The 18562-nt window shown below is 32.2% G+C and overlaps 4 protein-coding genes across 8 annotated transcripts; 1 reads left to right on the forward strand and 3 right to left on the reverse strand.

Moving 5' to 3' along the window:
- The first annotated feature begins 338 nt into the window (after positions 1-338).
- On the forward strand, positions 339-3923 carry LOC123911671 (transcription factor bHLH96-like). The gene is made up of 3 exons (XM_045963139.1): positions 339-1140; positions 1697-2104; positions 3373-3923. Exons 1-3 carry the CDS (start codon positions 685-687, stop codon positions 3463-3465), a joined length of 957 nt encoding a protein of 318 aa, XP_045819095.1. The 5' UTR covers positions 339-684; the 3' UTR covers positions 3466-3923.
- A 1282-nt stretch (positions 3924-5205) lies between these two features.
- Positions 5206-7973, reverse strand: LOC123911672 (heavy metal-associated isoprenylated plant protein 36). Of its 2 annotated transcripts, none has more exons than XM_045963142.1 (3): positions 7932-7973; positions 7107-7188; positions 5206-5731 (listed from the first exon to the last, which is right to left on the reverse strand). In XM_045963142.1, exons 1-3 carry the CDS (start codon positions 7932-7934, stop codon positions 5562-5564), a joined length of 255 nt encoding a protein of 84 aa, XP_045819098.1. In that variant the 5' UTR covers positions 7935-7973; the 3' UTR covers positions 5206-5561. The 2 variants fall into 2 exon arrangements, with proteins under 2 accessions (XP_045819098.1, XP_045819097.1); XM_045963141.1 differs by lacking the exon at positions 7932-7973 and adding an exon at positions 7271-7550.
- Positions 7974-8694: 721 nt separating this feature from the next.
- Positions 8695-12175, reverse strand: LOC123911673. Of its 2 annotated transcripts, XR_006810616.1 has the most exons (4): positions 11744-12175; positions 11564-11645; positions 8847-9067; positions 8695-8796 (listed from the first exon to the last, which is right to left on the reverse strand). XR_006810616.1 is itself a non-coding variant. In XM_045963143.1 (3 exons), exons 1-3 carry the CDS (start codon positions 11867-11869, stop codon positions 8916-8918), a joined length of 360 nt encoding a protein of 119 aa, XP_045819099.1. In that variant the 5' UTR covers positions 11870-12175; the 3' UTR covers positions 8695-8915. The 2 variants fall into 2 exon arrangements, 1 of the variants encoding a protein (XP_045819099.1); XM_045963143.1 differs by having other exon boundaries at positions 8695-9067.
- Positions 12176-13879: 1704 nt separating this feature from the next.
- On the reverse strand, positions 13880-17841 carry LOC123911674. Of its 3 annotated transcripts, XM_045963145.1 has the most exons (6): positions 17322-17841; positions 16691-16764; positions 16439-16561; positions 15218-16039; positions 14914-15124; positions 13880-14818 (listed from the first exon to the last, which is right to left on the reverse strand). In XM_045963145.1, the coding sequence occupies exons 1-6, from the start codon at positions 17602-17604 to the stop codon at positions 14289-14291; spliced, it is 2043 nt and encodes a 680-aa protein (XP_045819101.1). In that variant the 5' UTR covers positions 17605-17841; the 3' UTR covers positions 13880-14288. The 3 variants fall into 3 exon arrangements, with proteins under 3 accessions (XP_045819101.1, XP_045819100.1, XP_045819102.1); XM_045963144.1 differs by having other exon boundaries at positions 14914-16039; positions 17322-17837; XM_045963146.1 differs by lacking the exon at positions 17322-17841 and having other exon boundaries at positions 16676-16759.
- Positions 17842-18562: the final 721 nt, after the last annotated feature.

An 18562-nucleotide genomic window follows, 5' to 3' on the forward strand; every position in this document is an offset into this window, starting at 1 on the left:
AGAAAGAACTGATATCTAAAATATTAAATCATTACTTTATTTCTTGCAAAAGTATGGATATTTTATTTGATAGTGAATTTTTCTAAACAATGATCATAAATAGTAAGCAAATATCAATACAAACAATTAAGTGAACCCCAAAAAAAATGACTTCAACAAATAATCAATACAAACCGTTAACCCAAGACATAAGTGTTGCTTACTTTACAATCGATTAAAAATATATCATTAATTTATTGCAAATTGCAACTGCAATTGCAAAAATTAATATAAATTTTGGAAATTAGCAAAGTGCCAAGAGATTATTGCTGTGTGTGTTTCCCTAGTATGTTTGCAAGGCCAAAGAAAAGTCTAATCTATACAATTAGAAACATCACGTGTAATGTACTGTAGCTTTAAATTTTTTGCTTGTATATATGAACAATCCTCTTTAAGATCGATTTGTTCATAATTAGCTTATAATTATAATTAATAACATAAAGGTTACTTTGTTTGCTCTTTTTAGGAAGATACAGTTTTCTTCCTTTATTTCCAAAAATATATAGTTTCTAGTATTCTTTCTTTAGCAAAATCTATATTCTTATATAGCTACTAATAATCATTAGCCTCTATCTCAAAAGTTTATCCTATTCAACTTTTTCTACTTTCATTCTATTCTATTTTGAGCTATAAAAAGGTTAAATAATGACCTTAGAAGCTGTGGTTTTTCCTCAAGATATACTTTGCAAAGATTACTTGTACTCTTTAGTTGAAATTGACACAAATAAAAGTGAAGGATCTTGTAGCCACAACAACTATGGCTGCCAAACAAATGAAGACCTTTTTGGAATCATCAACAATAACATAAACCAAAATATCTATGCAAATTGGGATTCTTCTTCTCCTTCTATGATGCAAAATGGTAAAGACCAATGGGATTCAAACTCTTCCCTTGAAACTTCCAATCTTCCACCATTCGACGTGGAAGCCACCACTACAAGTCGTCGACGCAAACGACGCCGCGCTACAAGCCCAAAGAAGGAGGAGGAAATTGAGAGCCAGAGGATGACTCACATTGCTGTCGAGCGTAACAGAAGGAAACAAATGAATGAGTATCTAGCTGTCCTTAGATCCATGATGCCGCGATCTTATGCGAAAAGGGTTAGTTACTTTCATTTTTATTAACAAATCCAAATCCAAATAAATATATTGTATTAACCATTGATTTTCCCATGGGATAGAAATGATCCTCATAATTCGTAGTTCGGATAAAGTCAACCAAAAATTCCGGAAGCCTAGATTTAAAGTTAGATCCTATCAAACAATTCGTCTATTTTTATTGATCTAGATAATATATAGTTTATATTCAATTACTTCTATTTTCCTAAATTCTTATTGATATTTACGAAAGATGTGTCTTGTTTGATATATGTGTTATCATTGCTTCATGGTAGTTGCACAACCAGATGCAATCCTTAGAGCAACATGTGCTATCCTGCCAACCAGATCGTTAATTAATAAGTTTTACATTGGATGTGAGTTGGTCTGGACGAGTGTTTATAAGTAAGAGTCAATCCTCAGTCTTCACCTTACAAAACCAGCTTGTAAGGTGAGGACTGTTTCTTACACCCCCGTCGAGGACTACTCACATCCATCGTGAGACCTCTTAACATTATACAATTGCATTACTAAACTCTAGTCCTGGTTAAAAAAACAGGGTGATCAAGCATCCATAGTTGGAGGCGCAATAAACTTCTTGAAGGAGCTAGAGCAACATCTACAATCCATGAAAGGACAAAAGAAAATAAACCAAAAACAGCATGAATATGGTTATGGTTCATCATCATCACCCTTTGCTGAGTTCTTCATGTTCCCTCAGTACTCAACATGTGATGAACCTCAGAACAACACGTGCTACCCTGCCAACCAGATGAATCAGTCACGTGCCATGGCAGATATAGAAGTGAGTTTGGTTGATAGCCATGCTAATATAAAGATAATGTTGAAGAAACGACAAGGACAGGTTATGAAGATGGTTGTTGGGCTACAAAACCTTGGCTTCAACATTCTACACCTTAATGTTTCTACTGTGGATGATTTTGTCCTTGTCTCGGTTAGTGTCAAGGTAAATTTGACTTATTCCTTTTCTATTAACAGTCTGATTAAATATGCTAACTGCTGGATAGATGTCTATAACCTGACTTGTTTAAGGTTTGGATTGACCTAGTGTGTTTGGTAAAAATGGTAGGCTCGATAATTTTATAATTTTTTTTAAGGAGAGCCATACTTAATCCCGAACAAGCCACATAAGTAGATTTGCATGTGATATGTCCGACTAACTTGTAACCAAGTTTTATTTTACATGTATATAATCTTTTTCTTATTGGTTGATGAGTAAATACCACAAATTAAAAGAGTAAATTAGAAAAAACAATTTTTTTAAATGGTAAACCTAATCAAATGAATAGAAAGAAAAAGATAAGATGCACTCATTCTTAGCTTTCCAAATTGTCCATACTAGGGATTTATTTTTCGAACCCCCAGCATACACGCGCGCCTCCGATATTTCAAATTTACCTCTCTCGCTACTTAGAAAGTGAATGTGTAAATATAAAAAATTGGGGAAAAAAGCGTTCGTTTTCTAAATAGCAAACTGCAAACTGCCTTCCCATTCTAGGATGCGAACCTTAAAAATCAAATTTTGTTGTCCTCTTCACCCTTCTCTCATTTCCCATGAAATAACTTTGAATGAAACACAGTTCGCAAGTTAAAGTGTGAACCATTCATTCACCTAATTTTCTATCTTTTGTCAAACTTATCAACTCTTGGAGCCTTGATACATGTCTATTGCAAGTATAAATGTAAACTTGGTTATATCGAATAAAGTAACAATTCAGTATAGCTATATTTACGGTGTGTTGTGATTGGTCGATAATGTCACAATCGCTCTGGTGGCAAATTAAAATATGATATAAGATAGTGACCAAATTTTTATAAGATACACTAGTTAAATGTAAACGTGTAAAATGACTTCGTACTCTAAATAGCAAGAGACAATACTTTATATTGCAAACCCCCTAGATGAAAAAAATCATGAAAAAAATAGTTCGTTTTCTAGATAGCAAACTGCAAACTGAGTTCGCATTCTAGAATGCATATTTTTTTTCATGATTTTTTCCATCTACTGGGGCGCAGACACTGAATTTAAGTTAAAATATTGTCACTCACTACTTAGATTCTCGAAAAGTGCTAGCTCGCATCCTAAAAAGTGATGAGTTAGTTTGATAATTTCAAGGGACGCGAGAGAAATTTCAGGAATCTTGAAAAGCAAATCCCCCATATTATTGGATAAAAAATTGATAGCATTTCTCTAATGTGTATTTTTTGCAATAGGTAGAGGAAGGGTGTCAACTGAACACGGTGGATGATATTGCAACTGCTGTGAATCAACTATCATGCAGAATCCATGTGGAAGCTATACTTTGAGCTGAATTATTAAACATGAAAATATTATTACAACCACGTCCTAATAAATAATAATATCAATTGTGCAAAACTACTTTAATAGTATCCTATATTGATGTGTGCAGGGTGTACCATCAAGTCATATTTGGACATATATTATTATATTATATTGCTGAGCTGAATAATTCTAATTATAGGTTCATAAAAGTATTTAATATTAAAAATTATTAAATACTATTTATGAATCTATCATAATTGTTCACTTCAACAAATATACCAAAATATGTACCAAAAAATTCCAATTAATTGTATATTATCTTTGTATGTTTTCTTATGTTTTTCTCACGGCATCTACAAATTATGGAGAAAACAGAAAGTTGGAACTTGGAAGGGACACCACTTTGTTGTGAGGTCCCTACTCCAAATGTGTATCAAATATCAATTTGTTATTATTTAAAATTAAGTTTTTTTTTATGCAATTTAAAATTAAGTTAAGAGACAACATGAATATACCACTTTGTTATCAATTTGTTATTATTTAAAATTAAGTTAAAAGACTACATGAATAATTTTACCTTAAAAAAAAAATCATGTTATGGACCAATCGTTAGTTGGTTTAGTGGTGATTGGCGTTGAACTTGAGCAGAGGACGGAATAGAGAAGAGTTTGATGATGCATTAGTTGATTTTCTCCCGAATTATGTGGCAGTCAATCTCAATATTTTTGTTCTCTCTTGAAATGTAGGATTGTGAGCCAAATAAATGGCAGATTTGTGTCATAGAACACAAAGGTTGGGGTAGAAAACTGAATTCCCCTGTCATATAGCAGGTGGTTCATCCATTGAAGCTCACAAGTGAGACTTGCTAAGGCTCTATATTCTAAATTTGTACTTGATCGTGAAACCGTTGGTTGCTTGTTGGACCACCATGAGACATGAGAGTTTCCTAGAAAGACGCAAAATCCTGTCACAAACCTAGTCAGAATCTGCAACTCAAAAAACATGTAAAGTGTGAGGCATGGTTTGCTGGCCCAAGATATCCAGTGTCTTGCAGCAAATCAAGTGTATATTTCCTTTGATTTAGGATGATATCGAGATCTAATCTGGCAATCTCTAGACCAAGGAAATATCTAAGATGTCTCAGATTCTTGATTCTAAATTTTTTGTCAAGGAATTCTTTGACATGTTGAATCTCCTTTTGGTCATTCCTTGCAAACTTTAGAAACAGTAGAATTATTAGATAGAGGAATAGACAGGCCAGGTTGTAAAGACATGTAAACCTCTTCATTTATGTCACCATGCAAAAGGCATTGTTGACATCAAGTTGTTCTAAATTCTAAAAACAAACCCTTAGTGGCAGCTAAGGCCAATAGGATTCTAACGGTGGATAATTTAGCAACAGGGGAAAAAGTATCAAAGTAGTCAAACACCTTCTAATTGAGTGTATCCCTTTGCATGTATAGACAATGAGCAGCTCCTGGTAGCTTCCACTCAAAAGAGGGCACACAAACGAACCGCATTCACATTGAAATGAGAGGTCCTAAGATTGTGCAGGATTGGGAATGCATGGGTGAAGGAAGGCTTATAAAAATTGATTTGCACTACCTATATCAACAAGATGCATCTTCTTAATACTCTTTGGAGGAATTAAGAAACTCGACCGGGAAAGTGTTTCTTAATTGCTTGACGTAATTGCTCGAAACCTTCAAGCAATTACGAGTTGAAGCAAAAATAAAATCACAGTTGAAATTGTTAGGTCAAACGTCATGACTAGGTTTCGAACCTCAGCTCCCTCACTTGCGTGTGTGAGTTTATGATGACTTTATCATTTCGTCTATATACAAAAAAATCACAGTTGAAAACTTTTAGCCGATCTTCCACTCATTTTCAAATTCAACAACAATTTTGTATGCAAACACTCTATAAAATTCTGAATTTAACTAGTTTAGTAAATTAGTTTCAGGGCAGATTCTTCGGATCTTCCTTCAAATAATGCAATTACATAATTCCCATATAGTTTTGGAGCAACCACCGCAACAAAGTTGACTATATCATACAAAATATGCCGTAGGAATAACCAGCATGAGAATGTGAAGTTTCTCTGTTCTCTCTGTTTAGTCTAGTATGGTACTTCATTTTGAACCTCCTCCCCTTCAAATTCTTGAACTTCAAGGATCTCAACCCTACGTTTCATTTTCTTCTTTATCTTTATTGCAATATCTGCTGGTACAAATCTGCCACATACACATACCCTGCGTTGCTGCTTCTCTATTAAATGGGTCTCTATCGCTTCAATATGAAATTAGAAAAGGTATGTTAGAAACTTAGAATTAATTACCAAATTTTACAAACAAGTTTAAATTATTGGTGGGTGGTATTTAAATATAAAATTTTTGTATTAAATTATACCAAAAAAAATATTAATTTTTTAAAAAGTTGAATACACAAGTTTTAAGAAAATATATTTATATTTGCCTACTTGACATTATATGTTGATATTTTCCTAAATTATTTTTTTGTCAATAGTTTAGTGGCTAGACTTACACATTATAAAGTTGGGGAAGTGGGAAATCCGAGGTTTGAACATCGGTCTCTCCTTACAAGACTCATTTTCCTAAATTATTTTAAGTGCTCTCGATTGGATAAGGTAATCTTTTTTTGGAGTACATAGGGGCCTAAACCCATGGATAAGGTAATCTTATTTGTAGCATGTCAATACATTAAATATGAACGGTCTACGTCTCTGTTAACTTAATTCAGTTGATCACATTATATATGCAAGAGTCAGAGTTTAAATTTCAGACTATTCACTTATTCAGCTTAAGGATAAAATTTTTACTCGCTAGACTACCAAAATATTGATATGAATAGTCTCTTATTAAAATTTGAATATTGTTTTGCCACATTGTGGCGGTCTAGACCTTCGGGTGGATCTAACCCTAGTCCTTTTGATAGATTCAACCTCATTGGTTTATCATATCAATTTCTATTTTAGTTCAGTAGTCTAGTAATTAAACTCACTATTAAATGTGTTTGAAAACATATTGTTATACTCATTAAATGTTTTGGAGTATTTAATAGTAAATATGTGAAACGTTCTTTAACAGGTTGATAGTTATAAGAGATATTATTGGAGGGTTCGAGATTCAAACTCCAATTTGGGGAGCCTGGGAAGGATCAAAACTAGCTTGGGAGTTAGGATACAAGCATGTTGAGCTTCGACTGGATGCTTTGAGGGTGGTGACTGGTGAAGATGCTGAGCAAAGATATTGGTGTGCATGCTGCAGGTTGGAGTCTTTGTAAAAAGAGTTGGAGAATGTTGGAGTGGAATTAGGAGGCCCGGATTCGACATACTTATCATGAAGGAAACATCTGCGCAGACTATCTCGTATAATTTTTATGAGTCTCATCTGACTCAAATTCGTAATTTTGTTATAGCCGATGTTTGTGGAACTCACGTTCCGAGGCTAGTTAGTGTGTAATCTAATCTCTTTTTAGGCTTTTGCCCTCCTCTCAATAAAAAAAATCTATCAACTCATATATAAATTAATCGTTTATATATTTTTTGACATTTTATTATTAAAATTAGAATTTAGCAACAATATATACTATATTCATTATTAAAATATTCTACCTTTCTGTAACCAAAAAAAAAAAATTCTACCTTTCATCCTTAGAATTATTCTCCTTAATTTTCTGCAACAAGCATTGCAGTCAACGTTGATTCTCATGATCATACAACAATACTGCAATTGTAAAAACAGAACAAATATTAAAATCACCAAAATGGAATTATTAGCTTTTTGTGAAGAATAGAACAAAACTTGCCTTTTCGGACATGGGGTTGGTGGAATTTACAGAACCCAGGATTGGTTTAATTTTATATACAAGCCAAAAGGCACAATGAAAAGGAAAAAACTTTGTGTGGAGATTTGAGAATATGAATGTTCAATCATGGTCATCGTGGATCAACATGTATTTATAATTTTGTATATTGTATTGTAAAACAAATAAATATATTTTCTATAGTTTGGAATCTGATTCTCCTTGGAGTTGAACTAGGTTAAGATGTTTGCTTATGTTGTAAGTTTAATTATCCTATACCTCACCTTAACGTTTCGTTTATTTGAAAAAAACATGGCAAGGGTAAGCATCTCTTCAACCACATGATGTGCATTACCTAAAGCAACACTAGAAAGTTGTAAAGCATCTCTTTCTCTTTCTTTTGAAAGTTATATAAAGGCTTATGTCAATATAATTATTGTTTTATTCTTGTGTGTTTTAGTATAAAACTAAATAAGCAATCAAATTTTTTGGTTCAGTGGTGATTGACACTAAATTTGATAGAGAGAATTACGGTTCGTTCCCCTGTAATTGCGATCGAAAGGGGGTTGAAACCACTTAATGTAAGAACTGTCTAGTGGACTGAATACTGGTAGTAAAAACAAAATAAATAAAAAAAGCTATCAAATAGGTCGTGTTTTGATACCATATTCGTAGTTGGTGCTTAATAATCCTAGCACTTGCATTTTATCTTAGAATTTGAGTTGGATTTAAATTAATTTGTCCAGAATCAACTTGTAAGATAAAATTGCTCGTGCCTTCGGTGCCAGAATTAGAATAAAGTATTCAGATGAGCTGTAACGGACTATGAATTATTATTTTTATCGGTGGCCATATATATATATATATGGGTTTCAGGATCAAATGACACTAACTAGTTTGACACCAAATGTTACACCTCTCAATAATGTTTTGACCGATATAAATTTTATAAAATCCACCGTTGGATTGAAAGTTTATATTGTATAGATCATTTGTGTAAAATTTCAGACAAATCTAAAATCATTTGATATGCTATTGAGATACATCAAAATTAACGGTTTTCGTCTTTTTTATATGCCATTAATCTTTATGTGTCACAATAACATATCAAATAATTTTGGATTTGTCTGAAATTTTACACAAATGATCTATATGATATAAACTTTCAATCCAACGGTGAATTTTATAAAATTTATATCGGTTAAAACATTATTGAGAAGTGTAACATTTAGTGTCAAACTAGTTAGTGTCATTTGATCCTAACCCTATATATATATATATATATATATATATATATATATATATATATATATATATATATATATATATATATATATATATATATATATATATATATATATATATCAAATTATACTGATATTTTGCAAGTGCGTCAAAATCATAAATCTTCAAAGTGGACTCGGATCTTAATGCACCAAAAAAAAAAATTAAATCTTTTATTTGGTGCGTGTCACAAGTCCATATTATGAATCTTCCTATACTTCATCAGAGACATGTCTCTCAATCTTCTTATACTTGTCCTATATGTTTAGCTAATGAAAAAATTATTTTACATTATCTTATACTTGTCTCTCAATCTTATACTTGTCCTATACTTCTTTGTAAGTCGTAGTTAATCAAGGGAAGATCAAAATAAATGTTTGATAATGGCAACTTTAGGGAAATGGTTCTTGTTAATGGGAGTAATTTGCCTTGTGATTTCTTTAGCCACAGTTGGTAATCTGAATGTAAGTGTCACTTTCTTTTCCAACACATCCACCTCCACAGACTCTGTTTCTACTGAAAAATCAAAATTGAAGCAAGCATCAAGAGTAAGTAAGTGAAACTGTGAAAGGATTATTATAGTTAAGCTTTTTTTGTTGTTAAGATAGAATTTCACTTAGAATTCGAATCTTGTTCCTTGCATATTATATATAATGTTTCTATCAACTGAGTTATGCTCGTGGAGATTACGGATTAATTTTTCAAGGATTGAATGGAGAAAGTTATTTAGTAAATTAATTTAGAGACTAATTTATATGCATGAGAAAGTAAAATACTTAAATGAAAAATTCTATCAGGTGTAATTTTTACATGAAAGGAGTAAAGTGTGTGATCTCTCACTATTTATGAAAAACTATTTGTCGTAAGAGGTCATCCCTCGAAGAGATTAATTTCTACAGTTACGCGTAGATACTACCTTTAATTTATTAAATCTATTTTTTTTTTTGTGTTTCTCTCTCCTTTTAATGTGAGAGGAAAGACATCACAGTATATTATCACTTTCATATAAAAATCACACTTGATATGATTCATTTCTTATCTTTAAGTATACATTTAATAAAATCATTTTAAATTAATTTTTGTAAAGATATTTTAAGATTAATATTTTTTTAAAAAAATAACACCGTTGAATATTTACGACATGCATAAACGAAAATTATACTATACAAGATGGATCCAGACATTTACCTAACGGAGGTCATAATATTTTTCCAGTAATAAATAGTATATAACGATAAAGAACAAATTAAAAATTTGGTCCCTGGATATATGAGACGCTATCATAATAGTTCTTAAATATATTAAAATTGTAAATACATTCATAGTGTGTCTTTTGTTATTAAATTTATTGACTAAACTGACATCAAAAAATATATTTGAAGACTAAATTGACTAAATAATAATATGTTTGAAAACCAAAATGACTAATAAAATAGAAACCTGAATATATTATACTGCATATAAGCAAATAAAAACATGACACATATACTAGTATTATACTACTTATTAATATAACATGATTGGCAGGGAGGGGGTTGAAGCCCCTGCTTGCCCCCATATATCCGTCCCTGTTCTACAAACTTAGCATATGAAACAAAGAAACAAAATAATAAAAGACAAAAAGTAATAAAGTCTCAAAGCTAATAATTTCTAATCATATTATTATACGTTCAATTTTGAAAGATATTTGCTTAATACTACAAAATGTGAGCGGTGATTTTTTGGCGTGAATGAATTTTTTTTTTTTTTGTAATTATTATGTGCATCACGCTTGACAAAACAAAAGAAGCTTATTACAGCTTGTTCTTTTCTGTATCTTATTTGGTGGCTTTGTGGCTTACTTAGAGATGAGCCATGGAAGGGTAAGCATATTTAAGAATTTATGATATTTGAAATATGAAGTCATTATGCATAAAAAAAAAAGATGGAGACAAGTTTCTAACTATAAATAGAATATTCCAAAGGTTGGCATACTAAAAAGTATTTTATAAACTAACAGTTTTGAAAAATGATGTCAAATTCAAAATATCTATTTACAATAAATTATAAGTAATATTAGTTCTATTGTCCCGATCAACATAATCCAAGAAAGTATAACTTACACTTCCTTACGAAGTCGAAACTGATTTAGTTGGTAAGAACATTACATATAAAGAAGTAAGGAATTGATTTTGTGGTATAGTTGGGATCCGGATTGTTTGTAAAAATACAAGCATGGGTTTTACACGATTAATCTTGTTGTTAATTTAAGATTGAATGTCTCATATTATAAATCGATGAAACTAACAACATTAAAAGATCTCAGTCGTAAATTTTAAATCAAACGGCTCAAATATATTATTGAATTGACAAAGTAACTTCGTCAAATTCAATCCATATAATTGCTACCAAACAAATGCCAGGCTGTTTGTACGTGGAAGCCAACAAGGACGACCTCTTTATGACGTGTGGTCCACCGCCTGTGTCTTCAGTGGAATACTCTTCTAGGAAATTTAATTTAGATTCTTATAAGAAAATTCAACCTTCAAATCATTTAAGACGATCCACAATTGAGCATTCCAACTTTTAGTACTTAAATGGGTCCCACATTAACACATCACTAATTTATTTTTTTTAATAATAGTACCTAATAGGTACTCAACCCCTCCAATGGAGCACTTCTTAAATTACCAAGCCAAAAATGGGCCGACCCGACGAGTTTGACCCGTCTTGCTACCTCTAGTTTTATAGGATTGTATTTGGTCAAATTTTAAGATATTAGAGCATATATATTTAGATTTATTGGATCATCTATTATCATGTCATCACTACTAGATCATTTGGGTAATGTTTCAAATGTCAAGTTCTAAACGTGTGTATGTGTGTTAAGGTGTCTCACACCGAATAAGATATAGCCCAAAAATTTATTTATAAGTAAAGATGATTCACCTTTCAAATCAACTTTATAGGTGTGTATGTGTCTTAACGTGTCTAATTATTTAATGATAATAACGGTAATAATAATAACCATACCATTCATTTTTGTTATAACGTCAATAACCCTCTTCTGACACTTCTCGCACTGCATATCTGCTGAAAGAACAACCTCCTGAACCTGTTTTTATTGCAAAACAGAACCAACCTATCAAACTGAATATTCTTAACAATGAGACAATGATCATAAACCAAAATAAAATAAGTGAAAATACAAACCAGTGGCATGGACAAAGACTCCATAGAAGCTAGACTAGTCCCAATCCCAATGAGAGGAAAATCCTTTGAATTATTTATACCATTAATTTCTTGAAACTCCCTTTTAGCATCATCTTTAAAAGCCATATGATACCTGTAATTAGGTGTGCAGCTGTGTAATAAAGAAACTTTATGTTATATAAATTCAATAGGTTAGAGGCTTTAATCCCATCGTGGTGAGAGATTAATATGAAGAAAATGATCTATGAACAGCTCCTTCTACATCTCTATTGTTCTGTTTATTAGTTGGTAGGTAAGAAAAATAAATGGCTTAGTACAAAATGTTGAGGTCATGAAAAAGGTCTTGTGCCTAAGTTGACAAAGATTGTTCTTTAACTAATTACGTGTAGACAAAGCCCTACATAGTACTTACTAATTATTTTTCTTAATAAGGGTTTTTGCTTAATGATGCTTACTAAACAAGGCATTAAGCTAATTCAATAAATCAGCCAAACTAATGGTATTTAGGGAGATTTAGATCCTTTTATAAGAGTTCAAAATTTAAAATTATGTGCGGAACGAACTGTGAATCTCATAATTAAAATTATGTGTCCATATAAGTATGTCTCTTCAATTCATATTTCAATTCCAGTTTGAATGAATGATAACAAGTTTCTATAACTTTATCTAAACATAGCATTTATATACATTTGTATATGTCACTTAAAGATAAAATTTAACTACTAAAATACTAGACAAAATAAATAAATAATACAAAAGCATTAAAATATTAAAAAATGTAAAACAATAAAAAAATGTTAAACATATTATAAGTGCAACCGACACAACTCTTATTCTATCCAATTAAACAAAACTGAAGTAAAAAATAAATAAATAAAATCATCTGTTGGTTCAGTGGTGATTGACGCTGAACTTGGTAGGGAGGACCACGGTTCGATCCCCACAACTGCGATCGGGAGGAAGCTGGAACCACTTGATGTCATAACTGACCTCCGAACCAGATTAAACCGGTGGTGAAAAAAAAAATCGATTTAATCATCTTGCATGAGCTAATTGAGCTCATTTTTTAAAACATAAGAGTTAAATATGTTTTTTTGTTCTAAAAAATATAGCAAATTTTATCTTTAAAATTTTTTAAACGCGGTGAATCCTAATCCGTCTAATCAAAGGAGCCAAAACTGAGCTAAATACAATACTCCTTCTAGTCCTTGTTATAAAAGAAATTTGACTTTTTAAATTTATTGTAAAACTAATGTATCAAAATTATAATATTGTTCACGTACATTAGTTTTAAAAGAAAAAAATTTCTTATAATAAGAATAAGAGGAGTACTGTACAATTTTCAAAAACAAAAAAAAAATACAATACAAATACAAAGTTTAAAAACAAATAGAGCATTATTGGATTGGATCCCCCGATCTACGACAGTAGGGCCACGTGTAAGGCTAAAGTCAAACAAGTTGCTTCCTTATTTGGATGATATTATCTCTGATTTGGATATATCCAAAGGATGTCGTCATTTTCTGTGTGAGCTGGCAGTATTATACATTTCATATGTAATCAAACTCAATACGGCAAACAAACACTCAACTTATTACGCATTATTTCTATTATTTTTTTAAGGAGAATGGTAACTTGTGCCCTTAAGGCACATGTTAAGAAGATAAATGTGAAAAATATTTATTGAACTTGTGTTGTATTCAATTGTCTAAGCATTAAATTCTTTGTATCATTAAATGCTATATATTTCTATTTTTAGGTAGCTTAACATGTGCCCTTAGGGCACAAGTTAACATGACCCTTTTTTTAATTAGATACCACTATAGCCGGCTTTGACTATTAGTATATCCCATTTTATTTCATTAAAATAAAAAATAAAAAAGCATCGAAGTATTTTGCATTGACATGGACACACCTGCTGTGTAGTCAATACAGTACTTTCTACTATCAGGATTTGTAAGGATTTAAAATAGCAGTATCAGCGCGCACTCTTTTTCTGACAACTTATTTTCGTACCATGTTTAGCATAATGGAGTACCAAACAATGGTTTCAAAAAGAAAATAATACAATATCACCAAGCTGCGGAATAATTTAATTGTGAAGACATTCATCAACTGAAAGTTACTAGTACAAGATAGACAAGCATAAGAAAGGTACATCTTATATTCTTATTGGCCAAAGTTACACATTGTATGAAATGTAAACAATGGTAAAAACTATCCCTAAAGTCAACGTCTTTGTTGGTTATTATTCCACAAAGTTACTACACTTTCTTGTCAACATCATCCTTGCTTCCTAATGGATACAATCACCCAAACAAAATGAAGCTCCAATGCCATGAGAAAACAAGATAAATAAATAGGTCGAAACAAAAGACTAGACCCTAAAAGATACAATTTCTAAGTTAGGAATAAAACAATAGAACAAATCATGAGAAAAAAAGAGCATCAAATGGATGCACCAAAGTTGAAGGGTTAAAAATAAATAGTGTTTAGGCTAAAGGGATGATGAAGTAAATAACCTAGAATAGAAAACAACATGGAGTCACATACACATGACCATGTTGGTTAAAGATGGCACGACCGAGGAACTGAAAATGGAAGGATCTCCAGGGTATTTGCAGTCGTCATGGTCAACTTTCAATGAAGCTGGAATCACAAAACTTTCTGTTGCATCCGACTCGAGAAACTTTGGGGACAATCTGCTGTGTCTGTCATTGGACTGCTGCTTTTGCTGAGAGGTACCACTTCGATTCCTCTTCCGGGATGACTTCCACCTCAACTCGGAGAACAAAACATCCTTTAAAAGATCTGGGACTACATCAGCATTTCGAAGTTCATTGCTTTCAGAAGAACCCAAGAAAGTATCAGCCTGCTTAGATTGTATTCCATCTCCCATAGCTGCTACGGTTGCTTTTCTGTTAAAAGATTTGCACAATTTTTGTTTTGTTTTCAAGCTTGATAATATAGAAGCCACAAGATCAGGCCTTTCCCTCACTTTTACCCATCCATTCCCTGTCCAATCTTGAGAATGCCTTAAGTTACCAGGACCAAAAATTAACAGCTTCTTTTCGCCTGCAAAAACATTAAATTGAGAATTAATAAGACACTTAATATATCATGGACCACATATAATTATAATGCATCAGAATCAGATCAGAGGGTCATACCTGGGAAATAAACATGATATTTAATATCAGACTCTTTTTGAACAACAATGCCTTCCCACCATCCATCATGCCACCAGGCATCAACAACGTAACCAACATCACCCACAAACGACATTCCACGTTTGTTTAACTGAGGCCGGATCTTGGTCCTCTCAGGTACTCGGAGACTTATATCATCAAGCAGCACAATTTTAGAAGCTAAAATCCATTCCTTCAAGAAAATTAATAAAAAAAAAATGTTAGTCTTAACATTTAGCAAGTCTTCCACTAATGATGACAAAGGGAAAAAGATATTATAACAAACCTCAAGCTTCTTAGCTTCATCATCTGCATCCTGGATGTCGTGATATTGCACCTTCACTTTATCTTTGTGCTTCTTGATAACAGAAGCTCGGAACCAACATCCTCTAATCCCACTGTCTTGAGAGAGGACCTCAACTTGGGAACCTACAGCTAAATACTGTGAAGCAGCTTCATTTGTCTCTTTGATGGTGGGCAACTTGCTGGACACGACCGGTTTCAAGGAGTTGTTTCCACTACTGGTTTTGGCCTCAATCTTAAAATTACTCAAATTTTCAGATGGAAGGGAAACTAAGTCAACTGCATCTTTTCCGTCAACTTTTGTAAACCGCTGCTTCTTCTTTGGTCTGATCGCAGAAGAAGATTGTAGGTTTTCTTCCAGATCTTGGCTATCTTCTGATTTCCCTGAACTCCTATTAGACTTTGAGTCAGATTGGGGATTCAAGGACTTCAGTATTTCCTGTTTCCAATAACCCTTGATTTGAGTTATATCAAACGGTTTGACATCGTCATCATCAAACTTCTTGCGGCACACAAATGGTTCTGGACGAGCATGACAAGCTTCATTCCGATACTTCTCGTAGTGCTGGGGACTGAGGACGGAAGTCAAACCATCTATGCATTCAATACTCAGATCTTGAAGATAAAGAGAAAAGTAAACCTCTCGTTCACTAAAACTGTGAGGCAAAGCAATACCAACCTCATCAATTCTGTGAAACCAGCGAACTACAACCATCTTGTTGCCTCTGGAATCCTCGTACATGTCTTCCAAGTAGGCAACCAGACGTTTGTTCTCCTCTGCTAAAACAAACACAAAATCATTCACCTGAAAACAATTTGAAAAGGGAGCAAGGGAAAACAATTTTACAAGAGTCAGATTACCAAACATCTGTCAGGAACAAAAGAGATGAAAACAAAAATTATTTAATTCATATGTACTGACGGTGCAAATATTTTTCACACTTTATGTCAATCATAACCGTTCGACAATTCAAAAATGTGACTTTCATCGCATCTAACTTCAAAGTCATGGAACATAATAGATTGTGATCGGTAACAGTTTGATTCGACAATTAAAAAAATTGACTTTTCATCCTAACTTCAAATTCATGCAACTAATGGATTGTGATCGGTTGACGAGTGTAAAAATATTTTACACGCTGAGAGTGCATCAAAACTATTCTAAAGAAAGAAAAAAAAAATGAAAATAAAGATGATGACTTACAGATATCTGCAAACCGTTCCGCTTAAATGACTCATAGTGATATCTTCTTTTCTTACAAGTCCACGGAGACCCTAACCATGCAAATTCTTTGGTACAAAGGCGCAGCTTTGGCAATTGATTATCCTGAGAAATAACACAATAAAATAATTCAATGAATGATTTGATGCAAAATTAGAGATTCAGAATAAACAGAACAAAAGATTCAAAATACCAAGCAAAGGGAGCCAAAATAACAACCATTTAATTCAATACCTTCAAGGTTCCGATCTCCGCAGGTTCAAAACCAGGTTTTCCCTCAACCATATTCGCATCCCCGTTAGAAAAATCTGAAAATTTCAGATTCAAAATGAATAAATTTAGCTTCATTGAGAGAAAAAACAAAAAAAAAAAAACATTATTAAAAAACAAACAAGGAACCGTGGCATATTGACATCAACCACAGGTACCTCAGCTAGGAGACGAGATTGAAGTCAAATGAAAACAAAATTCAAACAAAACCTAGCCAATAAAAACACGAATTAAAATATAAAGAATAAATAAATTTACTTTATATGATTCAGAAAAATATAAATAAAACTCTATCAATATACAAAAAAAAAAACGGAATCAATTAAATTAAATTAAATTAATTACGTAACAATTTCAGATCTATGCCGTTCAACAATTAGGGTTACAAAACCAAAACCCCCGACACACGAAAAATCTAGAAAACAAACCAAATGGAACGAAATAAATTGAAAACCGAAAGAGACAAAAAAAATTAAACACAATTAAGATTAAAATTAAAACAAAATAAGATTAATTAAGAAGAAGAAGAAGACGAAGAAGATTATGAATATAAAACAAAACAGATCTAAAAAAAGCTATGAAAAAAAAAACTGACCTTGAACAATTGAATCTAACCAATCAAGAACTTCTCTACGTGATTTGAGTTTGAAGAAAGGAGCCAAAGAAGATTTTCTTATTGCATAGTGATAAGACATGTGTCTAGAACTCTTTTCTTTACCTATAAGAGCAAGATCCGAACCACCGTTTTTCTTTTTCAGATAATACCGAACCTCTTTCCGACCCTTATCCGTCGGTACGAACACCTCTTCATAGCTTACATAACGTTCTTCACACGACGTCGTTTCTGAAGAAGATACCAATCTCTTTTTCAAAGCCATCACAGAAAATTATTCAAAACGATGTCGTTTATCTCAATCTTGGTATTGTTGTTGTTGTATATATCATCAGTATGAAGAAAAACACGGAGTTTGTAGAAAGAAGAAGATGAAGGGGAAGAGAGAGAGGGGGGGTTTGATTTTGAATTGTGTGATTTATAGAGGATGGAATTTGGATTGGGGTTCTAGGGTTTCGAGATCTGAGAATGAGGAAGGAACATCTAACGGTTCAGATTGGTCTTTGATAGGATGATATTTAGGAAATTTGTAGGAAGTTACTCAGCAACTTTAATTACGATTGTAACCCCAATAATATGAACAGATTTACGGTTTTGTCCTTTTTTTGACTTTTTCTTTTTGACTTTTTTAATTCAAAATTCTTTTGATGAAAAACTTTTTTAATGTTAATTGAAATTTAAATTCAATATAGGTAACGAGGGAGCATCTTTGCCCAGAATTGCATCTGTGGAAAGAAAAGAATTTGGTGTGATTTAATCACCACTATAACACCAAAAATTTCCAAAAATGTCATTAATGAGAAAATTCCTTTTTCATCATTTTTAACATAATTCCTTCAGCTTAAAATGTTCTTGTTGTTTCTATATAAGCAGCAATGAAGGAATAAATAGAGGTTGGATTTTCTAAAGAGCTAGAACCACCAAAAATATATACTTCATCATTAAAAGAGAATAAGACATTACAATTAGGTTTCTGTCAGAAAAAATTATAATTACATTGACATGAGTAATGACATCCAACTCCTCACAAAGATGTTATTCTCTAAATATGAGACACTTTGAAAGAAAAAAAAAATCTGATTAAGATGACATAGTTGGACCAACGATTTTGAAACAGACATATTTTAACATTAAAAAAAAAAATTGAAACACCAATTTTTTTTGTTTATAATGAAGTAGATGATTGAACTCGGGACCTCATACATCCTACCCAAATCTTTTAT

This window comes from Trifolium pratense, linkage group LG2 (assembly GCF_020283565.1).
Source record: "Trifolium pratense cultivar HEN17-A07 linkage group LG2, ARS_RC_1.1, whole genome shotgun sequence".
Taxonomy (NCBI): Eukaryota; Viridiplantae; Streptophyta; class Magnoliopsida; order Fabales; family Fabaceae; genus Trifolium; species Trifolium pratense.

Coding starts and splice junctions, on each gene's coding strand:
- LOC123911671 (XM_045963139.1), top strand. CDS start 685: ATGACCTTAGAAGCTGTGGTTTTTCCTCAAGATATACTTTGCAAAGAT. Junction 1,141..1,696: donor CGCGATCTTATGCGAAAAGG/GTTAGTTACTTT, acceptor TTAAAAAAACAG/GGTGATCAAGCATCCATAGT. Junction 2,105..3,372: donor TTGTCTCGGTTAGTGTCAAG/GTAAATTTGACT, acceptor TTTTTGCAATAG/GTAGAGGAAGGGTGTCAACT.
- LOC123911672 (XM_045963141.1), bottom strand. Junction 5,732..7,106: donor AATAATTCTAAGGATGAAAG/GTAGAATTTTTT, acceptor TTCATATTGAAG/CGATAGAGACCCATTTAATA.
- LOC123911673 (XM_045963143.1), bottom strand. CDS start 11,869: ATGGCTTTTAAAGATGATGCTAAAAGGGAGTTTCAAGAAATTAATGGT. Junction 11,646..11,743: donor AGTCTTTGTCCATGCCACTG/GTTTGTATTTTC, acceptor CAATAAAAACAG/GTTCAGGAGGTTGTTCTTTC. Junction 9,068..11,563: donor CGTTATAACAAAAATGAATG/GTATGGTTATTA, acceptor TTGATTTTTCAG/TAGAAACAGAGTCTGTGGAG.
- LOC123911674 (XM_045963144.1), bottom strand. CDS start 17,604: ATGGCTTTGAAAAAGAGATTGGTATCTTCTTCAGAAACGACGTCGTGT. Junction 16,562..16,690: donor CGGAGATCGGAACCTTGAAG/GTATTGAATTAA, acceptor GTTATTTCTCAG/GATAATCAATTGCCAAAGCT. Junction 14,819..14,913: donor ATATCATGTTTATTTCCCAG/GTATGACCCTCT, acceptor ATGTTTTTGCAG/GCGAAAAGAAGCTGTTAATT.